The following is a 21,459-nucleotide window of genomic DNA, read 5'->3' as shown; positions in this document are numbered from 1 at the left end:
ATAAATCAATAGGTCACTAAGGAGTTAATTTAAGCCATTCTACACATGTTCTTAAAATCTTTTAGATTTGCTTTGGAAAGGAATGATGTCAAAATAAAGAGACATAAATAGAGAGTCACAGAGAATTTGTAAATGAAATCTACCGTCAAAATCCAACACAATAAACTAGGGGCACTCATAGATCCAGGCACAGGGACTGTGGTAATCTTATATTTGTTATCAATGGCCTCCTTCCTTCTAGAATAAACTCAAATTATGCGTGTGATCTGGATTTACAGGCTGTTACACTGTCTCAACCCCCCTGCCCCCTCAGGACTTGTGCAGTAAGCACCGCCCGCTGTATTCTCAATGCTGAGGGAGCAGAAGGAGGGCGAGTCTGTAACGCCAGATCACAGAGAGTCTAGGGTAGCACCTCAGGCTCATTAGCATAATGTGAAAAAGTTACAAAAGTTGATTTTACAAGGAAGAAGGCCTTGGATAACAAATGTAAAAATATTACCACAGTCACATTGTTCTTTTAGTAAGTTTCCTTGGTTTATAATGATGGATTTTAATGGTAGTTGTCTGGAAGGATTCCCAATGAAGTGGACAACTGAAGAGCCTACTTAAAGAGTACTGGAGACTCTTATTTTTCTATTACTTACAATGCAGTTTTATACCATACAAACCACAATTGTTATGTATAAGATACAAATAGATCTTTCTGAATACCTGTTCACTTTTAAGTATGTACGAACAAAAGCTTTATAGTTAATAACGGGAGTCATGTGCAATAACTAAAAGTGTAACAACCTATTGACAATGGAAAAAAGATCTAAACTTAGTCATATTCTTCATTTGCAATATGTTGCTTCAGTTTGAATTGCACGTCTGTACAATATTCTTTATAATCTCACGTTTTCCCCATATTCATATGGTTTTCAGTTAAAGGGATAAAATTAAACTTTGTTAAATTTAATAGATGTTTTCTTCCATATCAAGAGACCATCTTATAAGAATATATTGAGTATATTAGGATCATATAAGATCCTAAATGGAATCCTAATGTCCATCAGCACCTCTTTATCCATCATATACTGATCAAGGCATCAGGAAATCATTTATTTCAATGCTTCTTCGTCTTCTGGGGAACGGTCTCTATCAGGGGTGTCCCTATCTGCTGCAACCTAAAAGACAAAATTTAAAAAAAAGTCATATTTAGTCTCGATTGTCTATCCATTCTATCCATCCATTCACCCATCCAAATGGAAGAAGCGCTGCAACAATCCAGAGTTCTGCTTATAAGTGAGGTTCCTTGAAGCTTAGAAGTCAGTTAAAAAAATGTACAGGCGGTCCCCTACTTAAGGACACCCGACTTACAGACAACCCATAGTTACAGACAGACCCCTCTGACCTCTGGTGACCTCTCTGAATGCTTTACTATAGTCCCAGACTGTAATGATCAGCTGTAAGGTGTCTGTAATGAAGCTTTATTGATAATCCTTGGTCCCATTACAGAAAAAAATGTTTAAACTACAATTGTCACTGGGGCCAAAATTTTTTTTGTCTGGATCTACAATTATAAAATATACAGTTTTGACTTACATACAAATTCAACTTAAGAACAAACCTCCGGACCCTATCTTGTACGTAACCCGGGGACTGCCTGTATTTTCCTGAACTATACAATGATTTAGCACACATTAAAAACACAATTGTACTACTTACCATCAGGGTACCAGCACAGCATATACATAAGCAAACAGCAGCAGCTATGAAAGCTATAAAGATATACTCGAAAATAAGGATTCCAAAGGCAACTTTGTAAACAAGATCATTACATCGTCTTGGGTTTTCCTGGTAGATTCTAAAAACCCAGACACTACCTAGGAGAAAAAAAAGGAAGAGCTCATGAGAGGTAGAAATGATATGTTTAAAGGAGTATTCCATGAATATGAAAAACGATAATGCAATAAATAAATGGATGCAATAAAACTAAGCGTCATAAATCACAACATAGAGCTTAAATAGTTTGCTTTTATGATTCATAAAATATTATGGGCTTCTTAAGTAGGAGCAGAAGCAGAGGTAATGCAAAATGCGTGTTGGGGATTATTGACCACTACCTTGTATCCAGGAGTTCTTCTAATGGGTAATGTGGTAAGGAAGAAATATTTTGACTGTATGAAACATATCTATTTTATGGTAATGTTTTAACGGACTGTTATTTTTTATGTTACAGTGGCTGTGAAGTGAGTACGCCATATCTTTGACTCCTCAATTTTCCTAATATGACCATGTGCAAGCCACACCATACCATTTTCATAGGGTAGCACACAGACACATTCACTACATTGGGCAATGCGGTCATCCATTTAAATGCCCATATTGCCCACCATACTGTAAGCCAAATGTAAAAAACCAGAGCATTTCCTATTTTTCGCCCATATTTCCGTACACTTCAATGATGCATATGGGAATGTTAAAAATACATGGTGCATACTATTGTGCGCTATATGCTGCCGTATATATGTGTAGTATCCAGGGATTTTGGGGTTGAACAAGCTAGAGAGATGATTTGCCAACCCCACATATTTCATACGGAACAGATGATGTGAGTACAACAATATAAAGAATGTTACTTGGTTCACAAATTGGCAACTATATGTGCATTTATTCTTTTCTGTAGAAAGGATGGCAAGGAACTGTGATTTAGGTTGAATAAGGTGAAAAGTAAAGAAATGCATAGCGATGGTCTGGATGGTGACTTTGTCGCAATCATTTTTGTTTGAAGTTCATGGTCTTTCATAAGAAAGATATTTCAAGCAACAGGTGAAGAGCAGCAGTCACCAGCTAAGTGTTTGGTGTTAATTTATATCTGAAAACTGGGTGTCGGGTTCTGCCTGGAACTGATTACATCCGTGGAATGTGTGTAACGTGAAAACACTCAGAACTATACACTCCTTGGTTATTGATGCAGCCCATTAAAAGTTCAGCTGTATGACACTAAGGCCTTTGGGCCATTAAATGTTGATCTCCCCTGAATCCTTAAAAGAAATAGAATTGCCTTTTAAAGGAAATTGCATCATTTTTATAACTTATTATATATTTGTGGAGTCTGAGTTGGTCCATTTCATCACAACTCCGACTTCACACACCTGGCAACAAGTGGCTGTTTTATGTTCCATTGTAGTGATGGTGAACCTTTCGGAGTTAGAGTGCCCCAAAAACCCAAAACCTGCATATTTTTTGCAAAGTGCCAAAACAGCAATTCAAGCAGTAACTTGTTGTAATTTTCTTGCTCTGTGCTGTACCACAGCTTTCAATGGGCCTGAGGGCACCAATATCTTTGTCAGAAGAAGAGTAAATTTGGGTTGTCACTGGAGCTTCCCTTGACAGCACCCTAAACAGGAAGATTCAGTGGTTGCACAGAAGGAGCTCAAATGACAATCTGTCCATGTCCACACCACCTCTATCTTCCTGCTGTCTCAGATATACCTGGATGCACAACATTAAAATAATGCAAAGCATGCCAAGTCCCAAGACTGCAGGAGGATCCCTGTCCGGCGAGGTGCCCACTGAATGGGCTCTGAGTGCCACCTCTGGCACCCGTGCTATAGGTTCGCCACCACTACACTATTGTGACCTCACTGATCTTTTTTAACCTAAACTGTTAAGACTTGAACATGCACCATATGACTTGAACATATACCTGCAATAAACCAGCAAAAGGAGAAAAGGCCCAGGACGCTCTCTATGAAATACGCCGGCTTTTCAGCACACTTCTTCAGTGGGATAAGAGCAAAAGCCAGTAGGTGAATTACCCCAGCCACTATGAGGTAGATTGGGATTTTAGGCTCTATTGGACAATTGTCAATATGAATGGATCCTGTAGACAAAAGGAAATAAATAAAACATATAAATTTCAATTACTAATTTTCGTACTCAAAACCAAGCACAGGTAATCCCCGACATAAGAACACCAAACATACAGACCCGTTACAAATGGACCTTAGGATATTGGTAATTTACTGTACTTTAGCCCTAGGCTACAATGATCAGTTGTAAGAGTTATCACAGGTGTCTGCAATTAAGATTTATTATTAATGCTGGTTCTTGTGACAACCCAAAAGTTTTAAAATTCAATTGTCACAGAGACCAAAAAAGTTTGGGCTGGGGTTACAATGATAAAATATACAGTTTCGACAAACGTAACCCAGGGATTGCCTGTAATCAAAACTGGTATATGTGTATACATAACTGTCTCATTCATCTTACCTACAATAACCATGGCAGTGCTGAGAACAGTCCAGAGCAACAAAGTGAATAGCTGTGAGACTGAAATAAAACACAAAACATAGATGTGACAAAATATTTCAGATGGTTAATATTTTTTCTACAAGGAAAATAACAGACATTTAGTAAATTATTTCTTAAATATGCTAGAGAAACTACAGGCTCCAGTATAGCTTTTGGAAATGTTTTTTTTTCTGACATTTTCTGACAGCAATTTTTTTAATTCTACTTTATGAACACAATTTTGGGATCAGTCATTTTACCAGCTCTGCTAGCAGTGGTTTAGACATGGTGGAGGCTTCATAGAAATGTAATAATAATAATACAGTAATGATTTATACGGGATCTCTACAGATCAGGAAGTGTCATCCTATTATTACCATAAGTTCAGTGGTCAGTCTAAGGGTTAATTTGGATGGCTGTGTGCTCACCCACACCAAATCCTGGGAGAACACAGGGCCGGGAGGAGGAGGTGGAAGGGGAGAGCGCTCTTTCCCCCCCCTTGCTCCATAAGCAAAGAGCAGCACACTGTGTAATCACCGCACTGTCACCAGGAGCCATAGAAGTCTAAGCCGGCCATGATCTGGTCGCAAGTAATGTGACCAGATCACGGCCATCTGAATGCGCCATTACAACTGTAGGCTTTTGTGTAGATAGAAGGAAAATTACTTAAAAAAACAGTGCTAAAGTTTTTCAAAAATATCTTTTCAAAAAAATTTTTTTATTTAAATCAAAAAAAAATTCATTTAAACTATGTATTTCTGGCAATACATTCACTTTAAGGTCTGTAAAATATATTTCAAAGTCACAAGTCTCCTAAAAAGAATGCCAATCTAACTGATGATCTGGATCCCAGGGGAGACAGCAGCCAACCCTAACCAACTCCATATGCTTGGAACAGTGTTCCGTCTGCCAGCACAGTCTTTTAAAGGGGATGTCTAGGATTATTTTTTTCCAATATACGTAAGCTCCCAGTGGTACAAAGCCAACAAACTATCTACACTCACCTTTCTCCAACACTGTGGTGTAGCATGGCCCTTCCAATCACTGCCCGCCTCTGTTTGCATACGGCAGTGGTGTGATTTGGACAGAATATTGGCAATATTACCAATATTAAAGGGTTGGCCAGTCCCATGTGCTTTTATTGCCTAGTAGATAATTCCTGAATGTTCATCACGTGATTAAAGATCTACCTAATGTACGACTAAGTGATCAACTCAGTTGTAATGTTCAAAATATATGTCCATTGATCACTATGCAATCAAGTATGTTGTTAGGTTGCAACATAAATTACTGATTAACCAGTCCTGCTGTAATCTTATGTACTGTGTGCTTCTTTCTATACATCTATGAGTTTCTGCTGGAAAGTTGGAGCTTGCAGCAGCAGAGTATGACTATGCTGCTCCCTCTCCCTTTCTCTGACAGTTTTTTTTAACGGCGTTCATCGTGCGGGTTCAATAATTATTTACTTTTATTCTACGGGTTGTTACAGACGTGGTGATACTATATATGTGAGGTTTGTGTTATGATTTTGACTTTTTTGTGGATTATATTTCTCTTTATATTTTATGGGGCTTAAGGGCATTTTATTGATTTATTACTTAACTTTTTAACTATTTCCACCATGGGACATGAACAAGCGATCATCTGATTGCTTGTTCATGATAATACTCTGCAATATTATCTATTGCAGGATATTAGCATATTAGACGCCATCTTAATGGTACTGCCTGCAGGCAGCCCTCGGGTCCTGATCGGAACTCGGGGCTGCCATAGTAGCGATCAACACCCTCAAAGATGGAGCGGGAGGGGGGGGGGGTGATCGTGGGGGAAAGATCCTCCAAAGGCAGTTTAAATGCCACGCTGATTGCGGCATTTAAAGGGTTAAACACCCATGATCTGAGCCACTCCAACTGCGGGTGTTACACTGGTATGTCAACTACTGGCTGCAGCTGACATCCAGTGTATCCTGATGCCGGCCCGGCTCAGATCTCCAGTTGGGCCGGCATCAGCTCTGTGTCTGATACATCAAAATAACATTGATGGTTATATCACTATATGGAATTGCATTCACTTACACCCCTTCCCCATTCCATCCCGTCTCTAATCTTCCTTGGTTCAACTTCATGGACATACAGGTCTTTTTTAACTGTACTAACTAGCTAAAAAAAGGATGCTTCACAAAGCATAGGCTTCCCTGATCAAGTTTAGTTTCTGTTGTACTGACATCTAGTGTCAAATAAGAATATAGCATTCATAATAGCCAAAATCCAATAATAGCCAAAAGGGAGTTTTATCAAATTGACATGGAAATTTGGGATGGGATTTGTATGGTGATTTTCCCTTTTTTATTTTATATGTAAATTTTATATGTAACAGGGTTTGGGACTTTTTCATTTATTTGTTTACTTTTATTTTTTTAAAAAAAAATCTTTTAACTTTTTTTTTACTTGTCCCACTATGGGACATGAACAAGCAATCATTTGACTGCTTGTTCATTATAATACTCTTCAATACTGAAGTACTGCAGGGTATTACAACTGTTAGCTCATGCAGATTCATAGGCGGACTCACTGCCTGTATGGAGAGCCGTAGGATCTTTGTTCAACAAATACAGGGAAATGTGCATGAGCTTCTTTTGAGGGATAAAAACTCCTGTTACAAGCATCTGTGGTTCTTCTATAATGTTAATGCTAGAACTGTGTTTTTATAGCAGAGTTCAAAAGATATACCCATTAGAAATGTTATATTTATATTAGAAATTATATTTCAACCACATTTTACAATGTTCAACTCAGGAGGTTAAAGGCTATTCTGTTTAAATAAATGTACATGGAATGCATTTATGCAATACAAAAACAGTAACCCGTTTCATTTAAAAAAAAAATGGGGGAATTTACCAAACTGTCTACATGAGAATTTTGTTGAGACTTGCGCCACAAAAACTGTCCGAAATACTTTGGCCACATTTATTAAGGTTTCTAAAACAATTTTTAGATACTTTTCCCAATAGTACAACAAAGCGGGTAAGACTTTTAAAAGGGGATGTGGCATCAGGGGAAAAAGTACTGTGTATACTTGAGTATAAGCCGACCCGACTATAAGCCAAGGTACCTAATTTTAGCACAAAAAAACTGGGAAAACCTATTGACTCAAATATAAGCCTAAGGTGGGAAATGCATTGGTCACAGCCTCCACCCAGTATACAGCTGGCACATATCCCCCAGTATATAGCCAGCAGCCCATGCCCCCCTAGTATATATCTTGGCAGCCTCTGCCCCCCAGTATATAGCCTGCCAGCCGCTGCCCCCCCCCAGTATATAGCCTGCCAGCCTCTGCCCCCCAAGTATATCGCCTGCCAGCCTCTGCTCCCCAAGTATATAGCCTGCCAGCCTCTGCTCCCCCCAGTATATAGCCAGCAGCCCATGCCTCCAGTATATAGCCTGCCAGCCCCTGCCCACCCCAGTATATAGCCTGCCAGCTTCTGCCCCCCAAGTATATAGCCTGCCAGCCTCTGCTCCCCCCCCCTCAAGTATATAGCAAGCAGCCCATGCCCCCGAGTATATAGCCTGCCAGCCTCTGCCCCCCAGTATATAGCCTGCCAGCCTCTGCCCCCAAGTATATAGCCTGCCAGCCTCTGCCCCCAAGTATATAGCCTGCCAGCCTCTGCCCCCAAGTATATAGCCTGCCAGCCTCTGCTCCCCCCCCAGTATACAGCCAGCCAGCCCCCCTGGTATAGAGTCTTCAATCCCCTACCCCCCAGTATATGGCACATCATAAGACTTTCTATTTTACATCTACACTGTTCCTTTGTGACACTTTTGATTAATATCCCCACATATTTCTACAGACACTAATGCTACAAGTCTGCTAGGCTATATTATTATATAGCATGTTCTCTCTACAGTTAAATATACAGCTAGCTATTATTTCTCTAAGGCCGGCCACCCACAAGCAAGTTTGGTGAGAAAAATGCTCCATGCACAATTTCTATGGCCAAACTTCTAATCATTGGACTGACCAGACATGGGCAACCAGCCTTAAAGGGGTTTTATTGGGGGAATTTATACACTAAACAGTTAAGAGATGGAGAGAATCGACTAGATTCCTCGACATGGGAAGAGTTGGATCTTGGGGTGCCATTCCACGCAATGCTATGGAGCACGTCCAGATTAAGACGACAGCATTCAATATAATCAGCGGCTTTCAGTGACAGGGGACCAATTATACCAGCAATACCAGTCAAGGTAAGTGCCATTAAAATCACAACTTACTAGTTTTCTAGTTTATTTATAACCAGAACAGCTTATGTTCTAATGGCCAGCCATATCGCAATCAGTAATAAAAGGAAAAAGCAAAGTCATATAATACAGTACAAGTGGGTGTTTTTATGGAAAATAACGTGAGAAAAGTATCAGCAAAACAAAAGTTTGCCAGACACACCTATTGGCCAGCATTAGGCTTCCAAAGTCAATATAGCTTACTCTGACATAAAAATTACACAAAAGTGCATACAAAGAAGAGCACATATTCATATACAATAAGGATTCATGGCAAAGCATCAAAACAAAACATACATCTGTACAACAAAAGATGTTATTTAGTGGATTCCAAATAATGAATGTCAAATAAAGCCGTGTAGGCAGTTAGGAAAGCTCTTTTTTGCTGACAAACACTCAGACAGGTAAGCAGTAATATGACTAAAAAGTAATATAAAAAGATACACATTATACATATTTACTGTAAGTCTCTGATAATAATCAAAATAAACTGCACACAGTCCCCCAACTTCAAAGAGGACCTGTCATGTGTTATTTGGGACCCTAAACCAATTACAGGTCATCATGGATCTGTGGTTTCGGTTCCAAATTGATGTGATTGGAAAAGGTAAACAATGAAAAAAAAAAACTTTTATACTTACGTACTTGCATTGGAAGATCCCGTGCCAGCGCATCCACTAGTGATGCGGCAATCGAAGCCAGCATAACGCTGCTTGCACTGTGAAGCCAGTGTGTACTCTGCCGGACGAGGTGAGTATATCATTTATTTATTTTTTAACTGATATCTTTAAAATCATCCAGACAGGTTCCCTTTAAAAAGATCACATACACATCTATTTCTTATTATAGAAACTGACCAAGTGAATTTATGGACAGCTGGCAAACCTGCTAACACACATGGCAAATGCATTGCAGTTTTCACAGGGGTAGTATAAATAATGATAAGAGCCTCTGTGTTTTATAGGAACCAGCCAGTCTTGTTCACAAAATACACACAAGTGATAATCTCAAAATGTCTCACATGGCAACCAGGGCTCCATTTACTTCTGCATATGTCAATATTAATCAACAAATATTGAATTTACTTCATACAAGTCGACCCGAGTCCAAGCCGAGGTCCCCTATTTTGCCACAAATAATTGGGAAAACTTATTGACTCGAGTTTAAGCCTTGGATGGGAAATGCATTGGTCACTGCCTCTTCCAGTAATGAAATGCCCCATGCAGCCAACTACCCCCTACAGATGAAATGCCCCATGCAGTCAGCCCCCTTCCCAGTTATGAAATGCCATGTGCAGCCAGCCCCCCCTACTGATCAAATGTCCCATGCAGCCAGCCCCACTAATGATGAAACGCCCCATGCAGCCCCCCCTCCCAGTTATGAAATGGCCCATACAGCCAGTCACCCCCCTAATGATTCCCTTCCAATCCCTTCCCTTCCTTGGTTGAACTTGATGGACAAGTGTCTTTTTTTAACCGTATAAACTAGGATACTATGATGATTAAATGCCCCATGCATCCAGGCCCTCCCTTCCAGTTATGAAATGTCCCATGCAGCCCGCCAACCCCGACTGATAAAATGGCCCATTCCGTCAGCCCACCAGTTACGAAATGCCCCTATGCAGCCAGCCCCGCCCCCATGGTAAAATGCCCCATGCAGCCAGCCACCGCAGTTCTGAAATGCCCCCTGTGTATAAAAAAATAAACTTACATACTCACCTTCCAGCACTCCCGATGCTCCGTGCGGCTTCCTGATACTCGCGTCCCCGCAAGTCCTCTTCTTCCTTTTCTCTGTGTGTAACAGCAACATTCATGCACTCTGCCTGCCAGCACACACTATGACTTCATCAGCGGCAACACCGCCGTATCATAGTGTGCACTGGCCGGCAGAACGCATGGATGACTGCCCGATGTTACACACAGAGAAAAGGAAGAAGAGGAGCCGCGGGGACGGGAGTAGCGGGGAGCCGCACCAAGCATCAGGAGCGTGAGTATGTAAGTTTTTTTTTTATAGACTTGTGTATAAGCCAAGTAGGGGTTTTTCAGCACATTTTTTGTGCTGAAAAAACTTGGCTTATACAAGAGTATATACGGGAGCTATTAACAAGCCTAATCTCACTCCCTGATGGGCAAACTGACGGTAGATGTATGATGTATATGCGCACAAAACTAGCCTCTGTACACCGTTAATGCCAGCAATCTGTGCTGGTATAACTTATTTGAATTTTTTTCATTTCAATGGGATTTTAACTTGATAGGATAGTTATATTAATAGCATGTATCATTACTTTACAGAATTACCTGAGAAATTGCTAAAAATTTTAATATTGTTTAAGCAGTAAAATTGGACAATTTGAAAGTAGAATAAACCTTTACCAAAATATGTTAATATGTAAATCGTTAATATGTCACCCTCCCCCCTGGTTCAACTACTGAAGCAGAGTGTGCATGTACTTCTGGAAACCACAAGTTCCTGCAGCTTTCCATTCTGCCTTCAGGTGCCCACACCTATATTTTCTGAAAAACAGCAGAATCCCCCCTTTAATTATATCAGGAGTGTCTTGCTAGGCGACACAAAACTAGAGAGAAGGACTTTTATTCAATGTGGAGAGTTGGTGGAATATATGACAATTAGTTGCTCTTGAAGTGTCCAAGCAGCTTTTATAACATCCTGGAGATCTTTACAGCTTGATAAGCTCTAACCTGGACCGATCTGTGATGACTTAAAAAGACATTTGGTCATCTCTTCTCTACACCTACCCCCATCCCTGCACATGAACAAAGAACTGTTTAAATATTCCTGGACTCTCCTCCTTATTAACACGTTGTCCAATCCTTAATGTGGATTAATTAATCAATGGGAGGTTCTGAAACCTGAAACAAATAGAAAATGTATAAAACAGTGGGGCACATTTACTTACCTGTCGCGATCCCTGCCGTGATTCACTAAGATTGTGCGTCCAATTTCCTGCATGTGATGCTTCCCCCGCTGAGGTTCGCCGGAGTTCACCTTCTTCTTCCCGATGCATGTAATTGCTGATCTTGCGACACAATTTGCTTTTTAAATTCCGCGGTGTGTCCGAATCAATTGGGCTGTCCAACATCCAGGCCCCCCGATTTGTATCGCAAGCAAGCCGGCGCCGATGTGCCACAATCCGATGACGTGCACAAAAAACCCGGGGCAATTCAGTGTAAAACAGAAAAAAGCGCTAAAAACGTGCTGAAAAAACCCTTAGTAAATGTGCCCCAATGTGAGATGCAGATATACAGGGTTCACTCTATGGGGGCTGTTTGACAAGCTGGTGTATTCCATATTTCTCCCACCTCCAGGGAATCAGGAATTTCTCTAATTTGTACGTTTGTTATTTTTCTCCCTTTTTATTTCAAAACTGATTTGCCCTATTCGGTGTCATTTTATTTTGCATTCTTTTGTTTTTAACATCTTTGTGGATGCACTGTACACCTTTAAAAAGAGTTTACTTTAATTTTGGTCCCTGTATGTCTCCCAGACCTTGGTCTACAGTACAGTGAATACTTTTAAGTCCATTTATAAGTGCACAAACAATTGGTCCAGAATTGAACCAGAAGTGAACAATAGGACTCTTTCCTGTAAGTACTTGTCAAACTCAAATTACTTTATCACTCATCTCACATTTGCAAAAAGTTAAGTCACACCATTTAACTCTGTCCTCCAACCAACCTAATCTAAATCTGGTGGACTTGCAGTTGCACTTAATAGAATGTACTGTCAATGGCGCCGCTGTAGGTGGCTGCCTGTGTAGCTGCTCCAGCTCCCCCAACCGCACCTCCTGCCATGCAGGACCAGCTTGGCACTTAGCCTGTCATCCCGCCTTTCAGCACCCAGTCATCGGAGCACCTGAAATGTAAATGCTCACAACCAGTGCTTTCTCGCAAGTCAAGAGGAACACGGTACCACAGCTCCAGTGGTGGCCAGCACCTAGCAGCTTAAGTGCCGGTACTTTTCAAAATTGGAGCTACAGTCTATTATTGTCTCTAGAGTATTTCATACTGTAATTGCTTCACCGTATGTAATGTGGTTTTGTTAACCTGTACTGTCCTGTAACATTAAGCATGTCTCTGTGTGTAACAACTGCTGCAACACTATGTACAAAACTATTTCCCCCAGGGGATCAATAAAGTACTATGCTACTCACCTCCCACTGTGCCTTTGATGAAAACTGAAATGCAGGAGCCCCAGGTTAAATCTGCCTTCTCCCACCAGTAAAATGTCGCCTTTGTCTATTTTGGCCCCACCCTCTATTGTGGTCTATCCCACCACCACGCCCACCGTGCAGGAAATGGTGACAAAATCTGCTGTTTCCCCACACATGGCTCACTGCTAAATTCACCATGCAGGGAGAGGGACAGCATTCTGGTAAGGACAGGAAGTGGACAGGTAGAGGACATCCTGTATGCTCAGGCCGAGATTTGAAGAGACACAGAACTGTCAATCAAAAGAAGGAGGCAGGGTTCACTGGCAGCCTGGGGAAAGCGTGACTCTTCTCTTGTCCGTTTGACCCTTCACTACTCACTTGCATTTCAGAAAAACGGCTGTAATTAGGATTCATTGCCTCAGTGGCAGATAATTTTAGATGGTATGGGAAGGACTTGTAACCCTTTACCAGCAGGTATTACTGGTGTGAGGGCTAATATTCTGGTGACAAGTCAAACACTAAAAAGAACATGATAAGCCATGTTAGAATGGCTTATAAATGAGGAAGGTAATTGTGATACTTTTCAGTTTGGGTAGTTTTGTCTAACTTCTGATTCGGGAAACTTGGCAAAGCTTACATTTTTCTTTACATGTTATTGTTATAAGGGTACCGCTCCCCATCCTCCTTCCCCTCCTTTTCCTTCCTGTAACTTTCTCTACCCAGTTCACTGGCTCAAAATCATAAATAAAGAATTTTTTTTTTCTGCTGCAATAGATAGTGAAAGCGAAACTAGGTTTACTTAGATGTAGCTGGATTTACTGATAAGATAGAACGCCCACAGTTTCCTGTGGATGACTATAAATACAGAGAGAGCAAAAATATGAATGAAGAATACATAATAAGTTACTCAGAATTCTTTACCTGCCCTATAGCATGATATCTTAATCCCTTCCTGATGTGCAGTGTCGGGCCGGATGTATGTAGAGGGTTCACAGACAAAGCCCTCTCCATACTGGGTGACCGCTGGCAGTCTATGCGAGGCACCTAGGCCTGCCTTTCAGCCCGATTCCCAAGCGGCCATACAATATGATACAACTTCCCCTGGTGCGGGGAAATTGATTGTGCAGGCATTGTGGACAAGAGACACAATACACACAGATATGAATAGGGGGGGTCTAGTTTGGGGGGGCTACCCATGCTTTTTGTCCTAGTGACCAATGTTTTGTTTTACAGTTCAATTTTTTTTGGGTTAAAACACTGCTGGCTGCTTATAAACATAACTGGCGATGTTGCTGGAGTACGCTGGGGCATGGGTATGATGTTTATTCAATGTGATCGCCTCAAGGCATTTTTCTTCAAAGACCGTGTTGAACAGTATTTGCTGCTCACCTATGGTACAATGTGCCTTTTTGGTGATTTTGAACAGTTTATTTTTGACTCTTTCCTTTATGCTACTGCTCAGCAAAAACAGCAAAGAAAATGATGGCGGCTATTGTGGACTTGTAGAACATTCTCAGGACATTTTTGCAGATGTGGAAGGATTTAAGTTTCCTGAGAAATAAATACATACATGACCATGCATTTTTGTATACTTTGTTGTTGTTCACCTCCCACTTTAGTTTGTTGGCTATGATTATGTCCAGGTACTTGCAGGTGCTCACTTATTTAATTTCCTCCTTTCGTAGGTCTATAACCATCTGCTTTGTTTTATTACTATTAATGATTGTTGCTCTCAATCCAATGCATTAGTGTTATTTATGGCCTCCCTTTAGTGTTTACTACTGCCGTCTCTAATACAGAAATTATCTGACGACTGTCACTGTAAGGGGCAGAGATCTGTGTGAAGTCGGAAGTCAGCAGTGTTAACAGTGAAAAATTACAATGTCTCAATGCGCCTCAATGGGCAAATTGTGGCCTATTCCTCAGGTAGTCAAGGGTCCAGTTTATAAATATGCTTAGAAATCACAAGTAAAACTGTCATATACTGCAGTATTGCAGTAAATGGTATAAGGATCGAGACACCAAGGATTAAAGTACCCTTATGGACTAAAAAATAGAAAACATAAAAAAAAATTTAAAATAATAAAAGCCTAAAAATTCAAATTACCCCCCTTTCCCTAGAACTGATATAAAAAGGAAATTCACAAACATGTTAGGTATCCCCGTGTCCCAAAATTCAAAATCTATCAAAATATTTATTGCTGGCAGTGAACACCGTAATGTGTGATCCGACACTTTTTGGCCATTTAGCAACTCATAAAAATGTGTATAAATAGTAATCAAAAGGTCAGAAAGTGCACTTAAAGAGAACCCGTCAGGCAAAATAACCCCCTAAACTAAATATATTTTCATAAACTGCCATTAGAGAGCATTGCCTCTATCCCTTCATTGTCCCTCTACATGCCTGTAAACCTAAGCAATGAGGTCCTAAAGCTGTATGCAAATGACCTGTGAAATGTGCAATGAGTCATTAGCATATTCAAGCTGTCCGGCTTATTCATGAGTGGGAGGCACAGCCACACCCCCAGTGCATGACTGACAGCCTGTATAAGGCTGTATGTGAGGCTGTATAATGGTATGAGGCTGTATAATGGTGTGAGGCTGTATAATGTGTGCTTCCTGGTGCTGGTGCCCCCTGCAGCCTGTGTGTGTGTATAGGAGAGATACAACAGCTTCAGGCAGCCATGTTATAGCAGAACATGTCAGGTACTTGTGTAGCTGATGTCTGTGTCTCACACATGTGTATTAGAAGGATGCAGCATGTCAGCAGATACATTACACACAGACATGAGCAGGGGGAGGAGATGGGAGGGGTAACTGGAGTGACATCACTGCCTCTGACCATGTGACCAGCTTCATTTACATAATAATGAAAAGTTGATTTTGCAATGATTAATGTATTAATTGACTAGATACTGGCTGGGGTGGAATCCTTGTGAGCTGCTCCAACAGGTAGTAGTGACAGGACAAGTGACACAGACCTGATGCCAGGTGTCCTTTAATGGCAGCAATGAAAATGTCATCTCATTGACTGGTGTAAATGCAGAACCCACAAGAAAAATGTGCAAATGTGAATATATGCAATCTATCATCACTGTAAAGTACAATTTGTAATGCAGAAAACAATCCCTCATACAGCTCTGTATATGGAAAAAAATATATGGATTTTTGAAGGTATGGCGCAAAAAACGGAAATACATAAACAAAAAGGTTGTTAAGGGTTTGAAGCCCTTATATACTTATTTCTGTCACAGGTGCTCCTGCGACCCATGTACCAGGTCACAAGCGCACCCGTGTCACTCTCTGTGGCACAGGCTCCCCAGGGTTCACTGACGCTGGCCATTTCCTGGAATTGAATAAAAGCCGGCCTCTACCATAATTCCCCGCCAGATCTTCGTGCAATATGCCTAAGAGAAAGCTTCTGCCCTTGCCATTTATCTGTGTATTGACTTCCCGTTGTGACCCCGGACCTGTCCCTGTTTACGCTCCTCTGCTGCCAGTCCTCACCTCCTGACCCTGAACCTTTGCCGCCTGTCTTGACCTCTTGCTGTCCCCGACCACGAAGTTGCCTTCTGACTCTGTACCTCACCTTGGCTGCCACAACAGACAAAGTCGCACCTGTGGAACAGCCTGGTAGTGCCACGCCGCAGCAAATCCAACCCGGTTAGCAGCGGGCTCTGGTGAAGACCGGGTGCCACTTAGACTCCGGTCCCAGGTGTCAGCTTACATCATCGTCCATGGTGGTCCAGTGGGTCCAGTATCCCTGAAGCCTGACAATTTCCTCCCCAATTTTATTTTTTTTTGTTAATGGAAGACAGGAAGGGATGATAAGCTGTATTTCTCTTAAAGCAGATGTTTTAGAGTCAAAAATCAATATCAGTAAAGGTCTTGCTTTCCAAAGCTTACCATTCACACTGCAATGGAGGTGTGCAGAAAGGTAAGAGGTTTGTATAAAGCTTCAACAATATTTAATGAAAAATAATGAACTACATGAGCCAGTCACCAGCCAAAACAGATATGAAGTACAAGGGTTACTGTTGTGTGGAGGCTTTAGGCTTAGAGAATTAATAAAAAAGTAAGGTGTACATGTGCCATTGGTCTCACAGAATTCACCTTTTTCTCTAGTCCAAGACAGATTTGAAATATTTAGCAACTAATAATAAAGGACACAGAAGACATTTTATACTTACGCTTAAATTCAATTTTTTGGGAAAAACGAAATGTTTCATTTTCACCTAAAACACATAGAAAAAATGTAATAATTATTTTGGTTTAATCTGGAGTTACAACAGAATGCAATCTTAGCAGCAAATAACAGAATTTTGGCAATTTAGCATAAGAATAAAAAGCTCCTGTAGTATATAGCCAGCCAGCCCCTGCAGTATGTAGACTGCCAGCCCCTGCAGTATGTAGACTGCCAGCCCCTGCAGTATGTAGACTGCCAGCCCCTGTAGAATATAGCCTGCCATCCCACCAGAGTGAAGTTGGCCCCCCCACCTTGTTCAAATCAAACAAAATTGGTGTCAAACGTTTGTGCTACGTTTGTGCTGGTTTGTGCAGAAGAAATTTTCGTTTGTGCCGCTTTTGTTTTTAAGATATTAACCCCTAGGGGACACAGCCTATTTTGGCCTTAAGGACGCGGCCCCATTCTTCAAATCTGACCTGTGTCACTATAAGTGGTTATAGTTTTGGAACGCTATGAGATATCCAGGGGATTTTGAGATTGTTTTCTCGTGACACATTGTACTTCAAATTAGTTTAAAAATTTGGATGATATCTTTTGTGTTTAGTTATGAAAAAAAACTAAATTTGGCAAAAATTTGGAAAAATTCTTTATTTTCAACGTTCTAAATTCTCTACTTTTGATGCAGATAGTCATAGCTCCCAAATAAATTCATAACTTACATTTCCCAAATGTCTGCTTTATGTTGGCATGGTTTTTTAAGATTTCACATATTTTACTAGAATGTTATGAGGCTCAGAATTTAGGTATCATTTTTCAAATTTTTTGTAAAATCACCAAAACCTGTATTTAGATGGACCTGCTCAACTTCTAATTGACACTGAGAGGCCTAAATAATAGTGGGACTCGTAAAATACCCCATTGTGGAAACTACACACCTCAACGTATGAAAAACCACTTTTAAGAAGTTTGTTAACGCTTTACGTGTTTTATAGGGGTTAAAACAAAATGGAGGTGCAGTCTGCAAATTGTAATATTTTTTCACAATACACTAATTTTGGGTGGAAAATTAAACATTTACAATGGATTAAATGAATAAAGGCTCCACAAAGTTTGTTACCCAATTTCTCCCGAGTACACGGATACTCTATATGTGGTGGTAACCTGCTGTATGGGCGTAGAAGGGCATAGAAGGGAAGGAGGCGCCATCCAGATCAGATTTGCTATGTCACATTGTACAGGCTATAATTTTTTTCTTTTTTTAATGTGGACCTATAGGGGCTTATTTCTTTTGCCACATGAGATGCACTTTTCTGGTACGTAATTTGGGGGAATCTATAGGCTAATTGGTGAGATTTTATTAACTCTTTGTTGGTGGAGGAAATGAAAATCATCACTTTTCAGGAAGATTTTTATGGGGTTTTTTTTTTTGGCTGTTTACCATACCATAAAAATAGTATATTATTTTTATTCTATGGGTCGCCACGATTACAAAAAGACCTCCTTTATATAGATTTTTTATTTTTTTCCCATTTTTAGTGCATAAAAAGTAATTTGGCAAAAATGTTGTTACTTTTAGCATCACCGTCTTTCATATGCATAACTTTTTTATTTTTCGCCTCACAAATCTGTTTAACCCCTTAACGCTGAAGCCACTTTTCACCTTCCTGACATGGACCATTTTTTAAAATCTGACATGTGTCTATTTAAGTGGTTATAACTTTGGAACGCTTTAACATATCCAGTTGATTTTGAGATTGTTTTTTCGTGACACATTGTACTTCATGCTGGTTGAGAAATTTAATAAATATATTTAGTATTTATTTATGAAATAAATGGAAATTTGGCAAAAATTTTGAAAAAAACAATGTTTTCCAAATTCAAAATTTTCTACTTTTTGGAAAGTTGGTCATAGCACTAAAATAACTTGATAACTAACATTTTCCATATGTCTGCTTTAACTTGGCATCATTTTTCAAACATCTTTTCCTTTATTTTGGATGTTAGGAGGCTTGTAACTTTAGGTGCAATTTTTCAGATTTTTACGAAAATCATCAAAACCTACTTTTGGAGGGTCAATTTAGTTAGAAGTGACTTTATAAGGCCCACATGACAGAAACCCCCCACAAATGACACCATTTTAGAAACTACACCCCTCAAAATATTCAAAACAACCTTTGGGAATTTTGTTAACCCTTTGAGCGTTTCATGAGCGTGAAAGATAAATGAAAGTGAAATTAGAGAAATGTAATTTTATCTTACTATAGATTCATTTAACACTAAAATTTGCACCTTCACAATGGGTTAAAAAGGAAAATGCATTTTACAATGTTGAGGGCAATTCCTCTTGAGTATGCCAATACCCATTTTGTCACTGTACCCTGCTGTACGGGCACAGGGGGGCACTTGGAATGGAAAGAGCGTTGTTTCGTTTTTGCAGGGCAAATATGGCTTAAAAAGTTTACATGTGTCAGGATGCATTTGGAGAGCCATAGTGGTACCAAAACAGAGGAAAGCCCCAACATGAGACACCATTTTGGAAAGTACACCCCTTGGAGAGTTTAGCAACGTGTAATTTGTGTATTTTCCCCAATAGGTGTTTGATTCAATTAGGCCCCAAAAGGGAAAAAAGGTGAAAATTTTCTCAAAAAAGTCACTTTTACCCCAAATTTTTGTAAGCCACAAGGGATAAAAGATGAAACAACCCCATAAATGTGTAAAACTATTTCTCCCAAGCACAGAACTGCACCACTTTTGCATATAAAGTGTTGTATGGGTGCACAGTAGGGCTCAGAAGGGAAAGAGGGGCTTTGGCCTTTTAGAAGCCAGATTTGACAATCATCCTTTACATGTGTCAGGATGCATTTGGAGAGCCCTAGTGGTACCAAAACAGAGGGGAACCCCAACAAGTGTCACCATTTTGGAAAGTGCACCCTTTGGAGAATTTAGCAAGGTGTAATATGTGTATTTTCCCCTACAGGTGTTTGCTTCAATTAGGTCCCTAAAAGGAAAAAGGTGAACATTTTCCCAAAAAAGTCACTTTTACGGCTAATTTTTGTATCCCATAAGGCATTAAAGATGAAACAACCCCAAAAAATGTGTACTAGCATTTCTCCCGAGTATAAAATTGCCCCACACATGCAAATAAAATGTTGTATGGGTATGCAGTAAAGCTCAGAAGGGAAAGAGGGGCGTTGGCCTTTTAGAAGCCAAATTTGACAGACATCGTTTACATGTGTCAGGATGCATTTAGAGAGCCGTAGTGGTACCAAAACAGAGCGGAACCCCAACAAGTATCACCATTTTGGAAAGCACACCCCTTAGAGAATTTAGCAAGGTGTAATATGTGTATTTGTCCGTAAGGGGTTTGATTTAATTAGGACTTAAATAGATAAAAGGTGAACATTTTCTTATAAAGGTCATTTTACTCCTAATTTTATATAGCCACAAGGGATAAAAAAATGTAATAACCCCTCAAAATGTGTAAACCTATTTCTCTCGAGTGTAGAAGTACCTCACATGTGTATATAAAATGTTGTATGGGCGCACAGTAAAAGGAAAGGGGAATGTTTGCCTTTTAGAAGCCAAATTTGACAGAAATGTTTGACATGCATTTGGAGAACCCTAGTGGTATAAAACAGAGAAGAATCCGAAAAGTGACCCTAATCTTTGAGTGCACACCCCTTAGAGAATTTTGCAATGTGTAATATATGTATTTGCCCCTACAGGTGAATGATCCAATTAGGCCCGAATCATTAAAAAGGTGAAAATTTTCCTATAAATGTCACTTTACCCCTAATTTATGTAAGCCACAAGGGATAATATATTAAATAACCCCAAAAAAGGTGTAAAACTATTTCTCCCGAGTGTAGAAGTACCCAACATGTGCATATAAAATGCTTTATGGGCGCACAGTAGAGGAAAAGAGGGGTGTTTGTCTTTTAGAGGCCAAATTTGACAGAAATCCTTCACATGTGTGAGGATAAATTTGGAGAGCCGTAGTGGTACCAAAATAGAGGAAACCCGAAAAGTGACCCTAATTGTTGAATGTACACCCCTTGGGGAATATAGCAAGGTGTAATATGTGGTGTAGTGTAATACACGTGGTGAAATGAGCATTTTGAACATATAGGTGGTTTCCAAATATGATGTGCAATGGAGTCCAAGATGGAAATTGCAATAATTTCTGGAAAGTTCAGTGCCCGTTATGTGGCCCGTTATGAAATAATGGAGGGGTTTAGGGAGCAACGGGACATAACAGTTGTTACAATTATTCGTTTTACCGAAATTAATTCACAATAGGTTGGGCGTGAATTGTGAATGTCTAGTGTATAAGGAGGTAGAATATACCAGGGGACCAACTAAACTTTTGTCACTCTGGAGTTGTCGCAGGTCTCTTAGTAGTACATAGTGTCCATCCTAACTCCTCTTTTGGAACAGACTCTTTCTTGAGTCCTACCTTTAGAAGCAGCAGAATTCACCGGGAAAATGCTGTCCTGGCAAAACACAGGAACATCTAAACCAGAGGTACTGGGGCCCCGTCCTTC

The 21,459-nt window shown here is 40.1% G+C and overlaps 1 protein-coding gene across 2 annotated transcripts in view; it reads right to left on the bottom strand.

Annotated features, from left to right (window-relative positions):
- Window positions 1-815: 815 nt before the first annotated feature.
- Window positions 816-21,459, bottom strand: part of LOC140070881 (transmembrane protein 272-like) — a 49,586-nt gene continuing 28,942 nt past the window's right edge. For both annotated transcript variants that reach the window (XM_072117908.1, XM_072117909.1), the window contains exons 3-7: window positions 16,920-16,964; window positions 4,258-4,317; window positions 3,692-3,868; window positions 1,708-1,865; window positions 816-1,166 (exon numbers count right to left, since the gene is read on the bottom strand). In XM_072117908.1, coding sequence (XP_071974009.1) covers window positions 1,101-1,166; window positions 1,708-1,865; window positions 3,692-3,868; window positions 4,258-4,317; window positions 16,920-16,964 — 506 coding nt within the window. In that variant the 3' untranslated portion in view covers window positions 816-1,100. The remainder of the gene's footprint in view (window positions 1,167-1,707; window positions 1,866-3,691; window positions 3,869-4,257; window positions 4,318-16,919; window positions 16,965-21,459) is intronic.

Source organism: Engystomops pustulosus, chromosome 7 (assembly GCF_040894005.1).
Source record: "Engystomops pustulosus chromosome 7, aEngPut4.maternal, whole genome shotgun sequence".
NCBI lineage: Eukaryota > Metazoa > Chordata > Amphibia > Anura > Leptodactylidae > Engystomops > Engystomops pustulosus.
The sequence above is the reverse complement of the archived record's forward strand: the minus strand, read 5'-3'. Positions and strand labels throughout refer to the sequence as shown.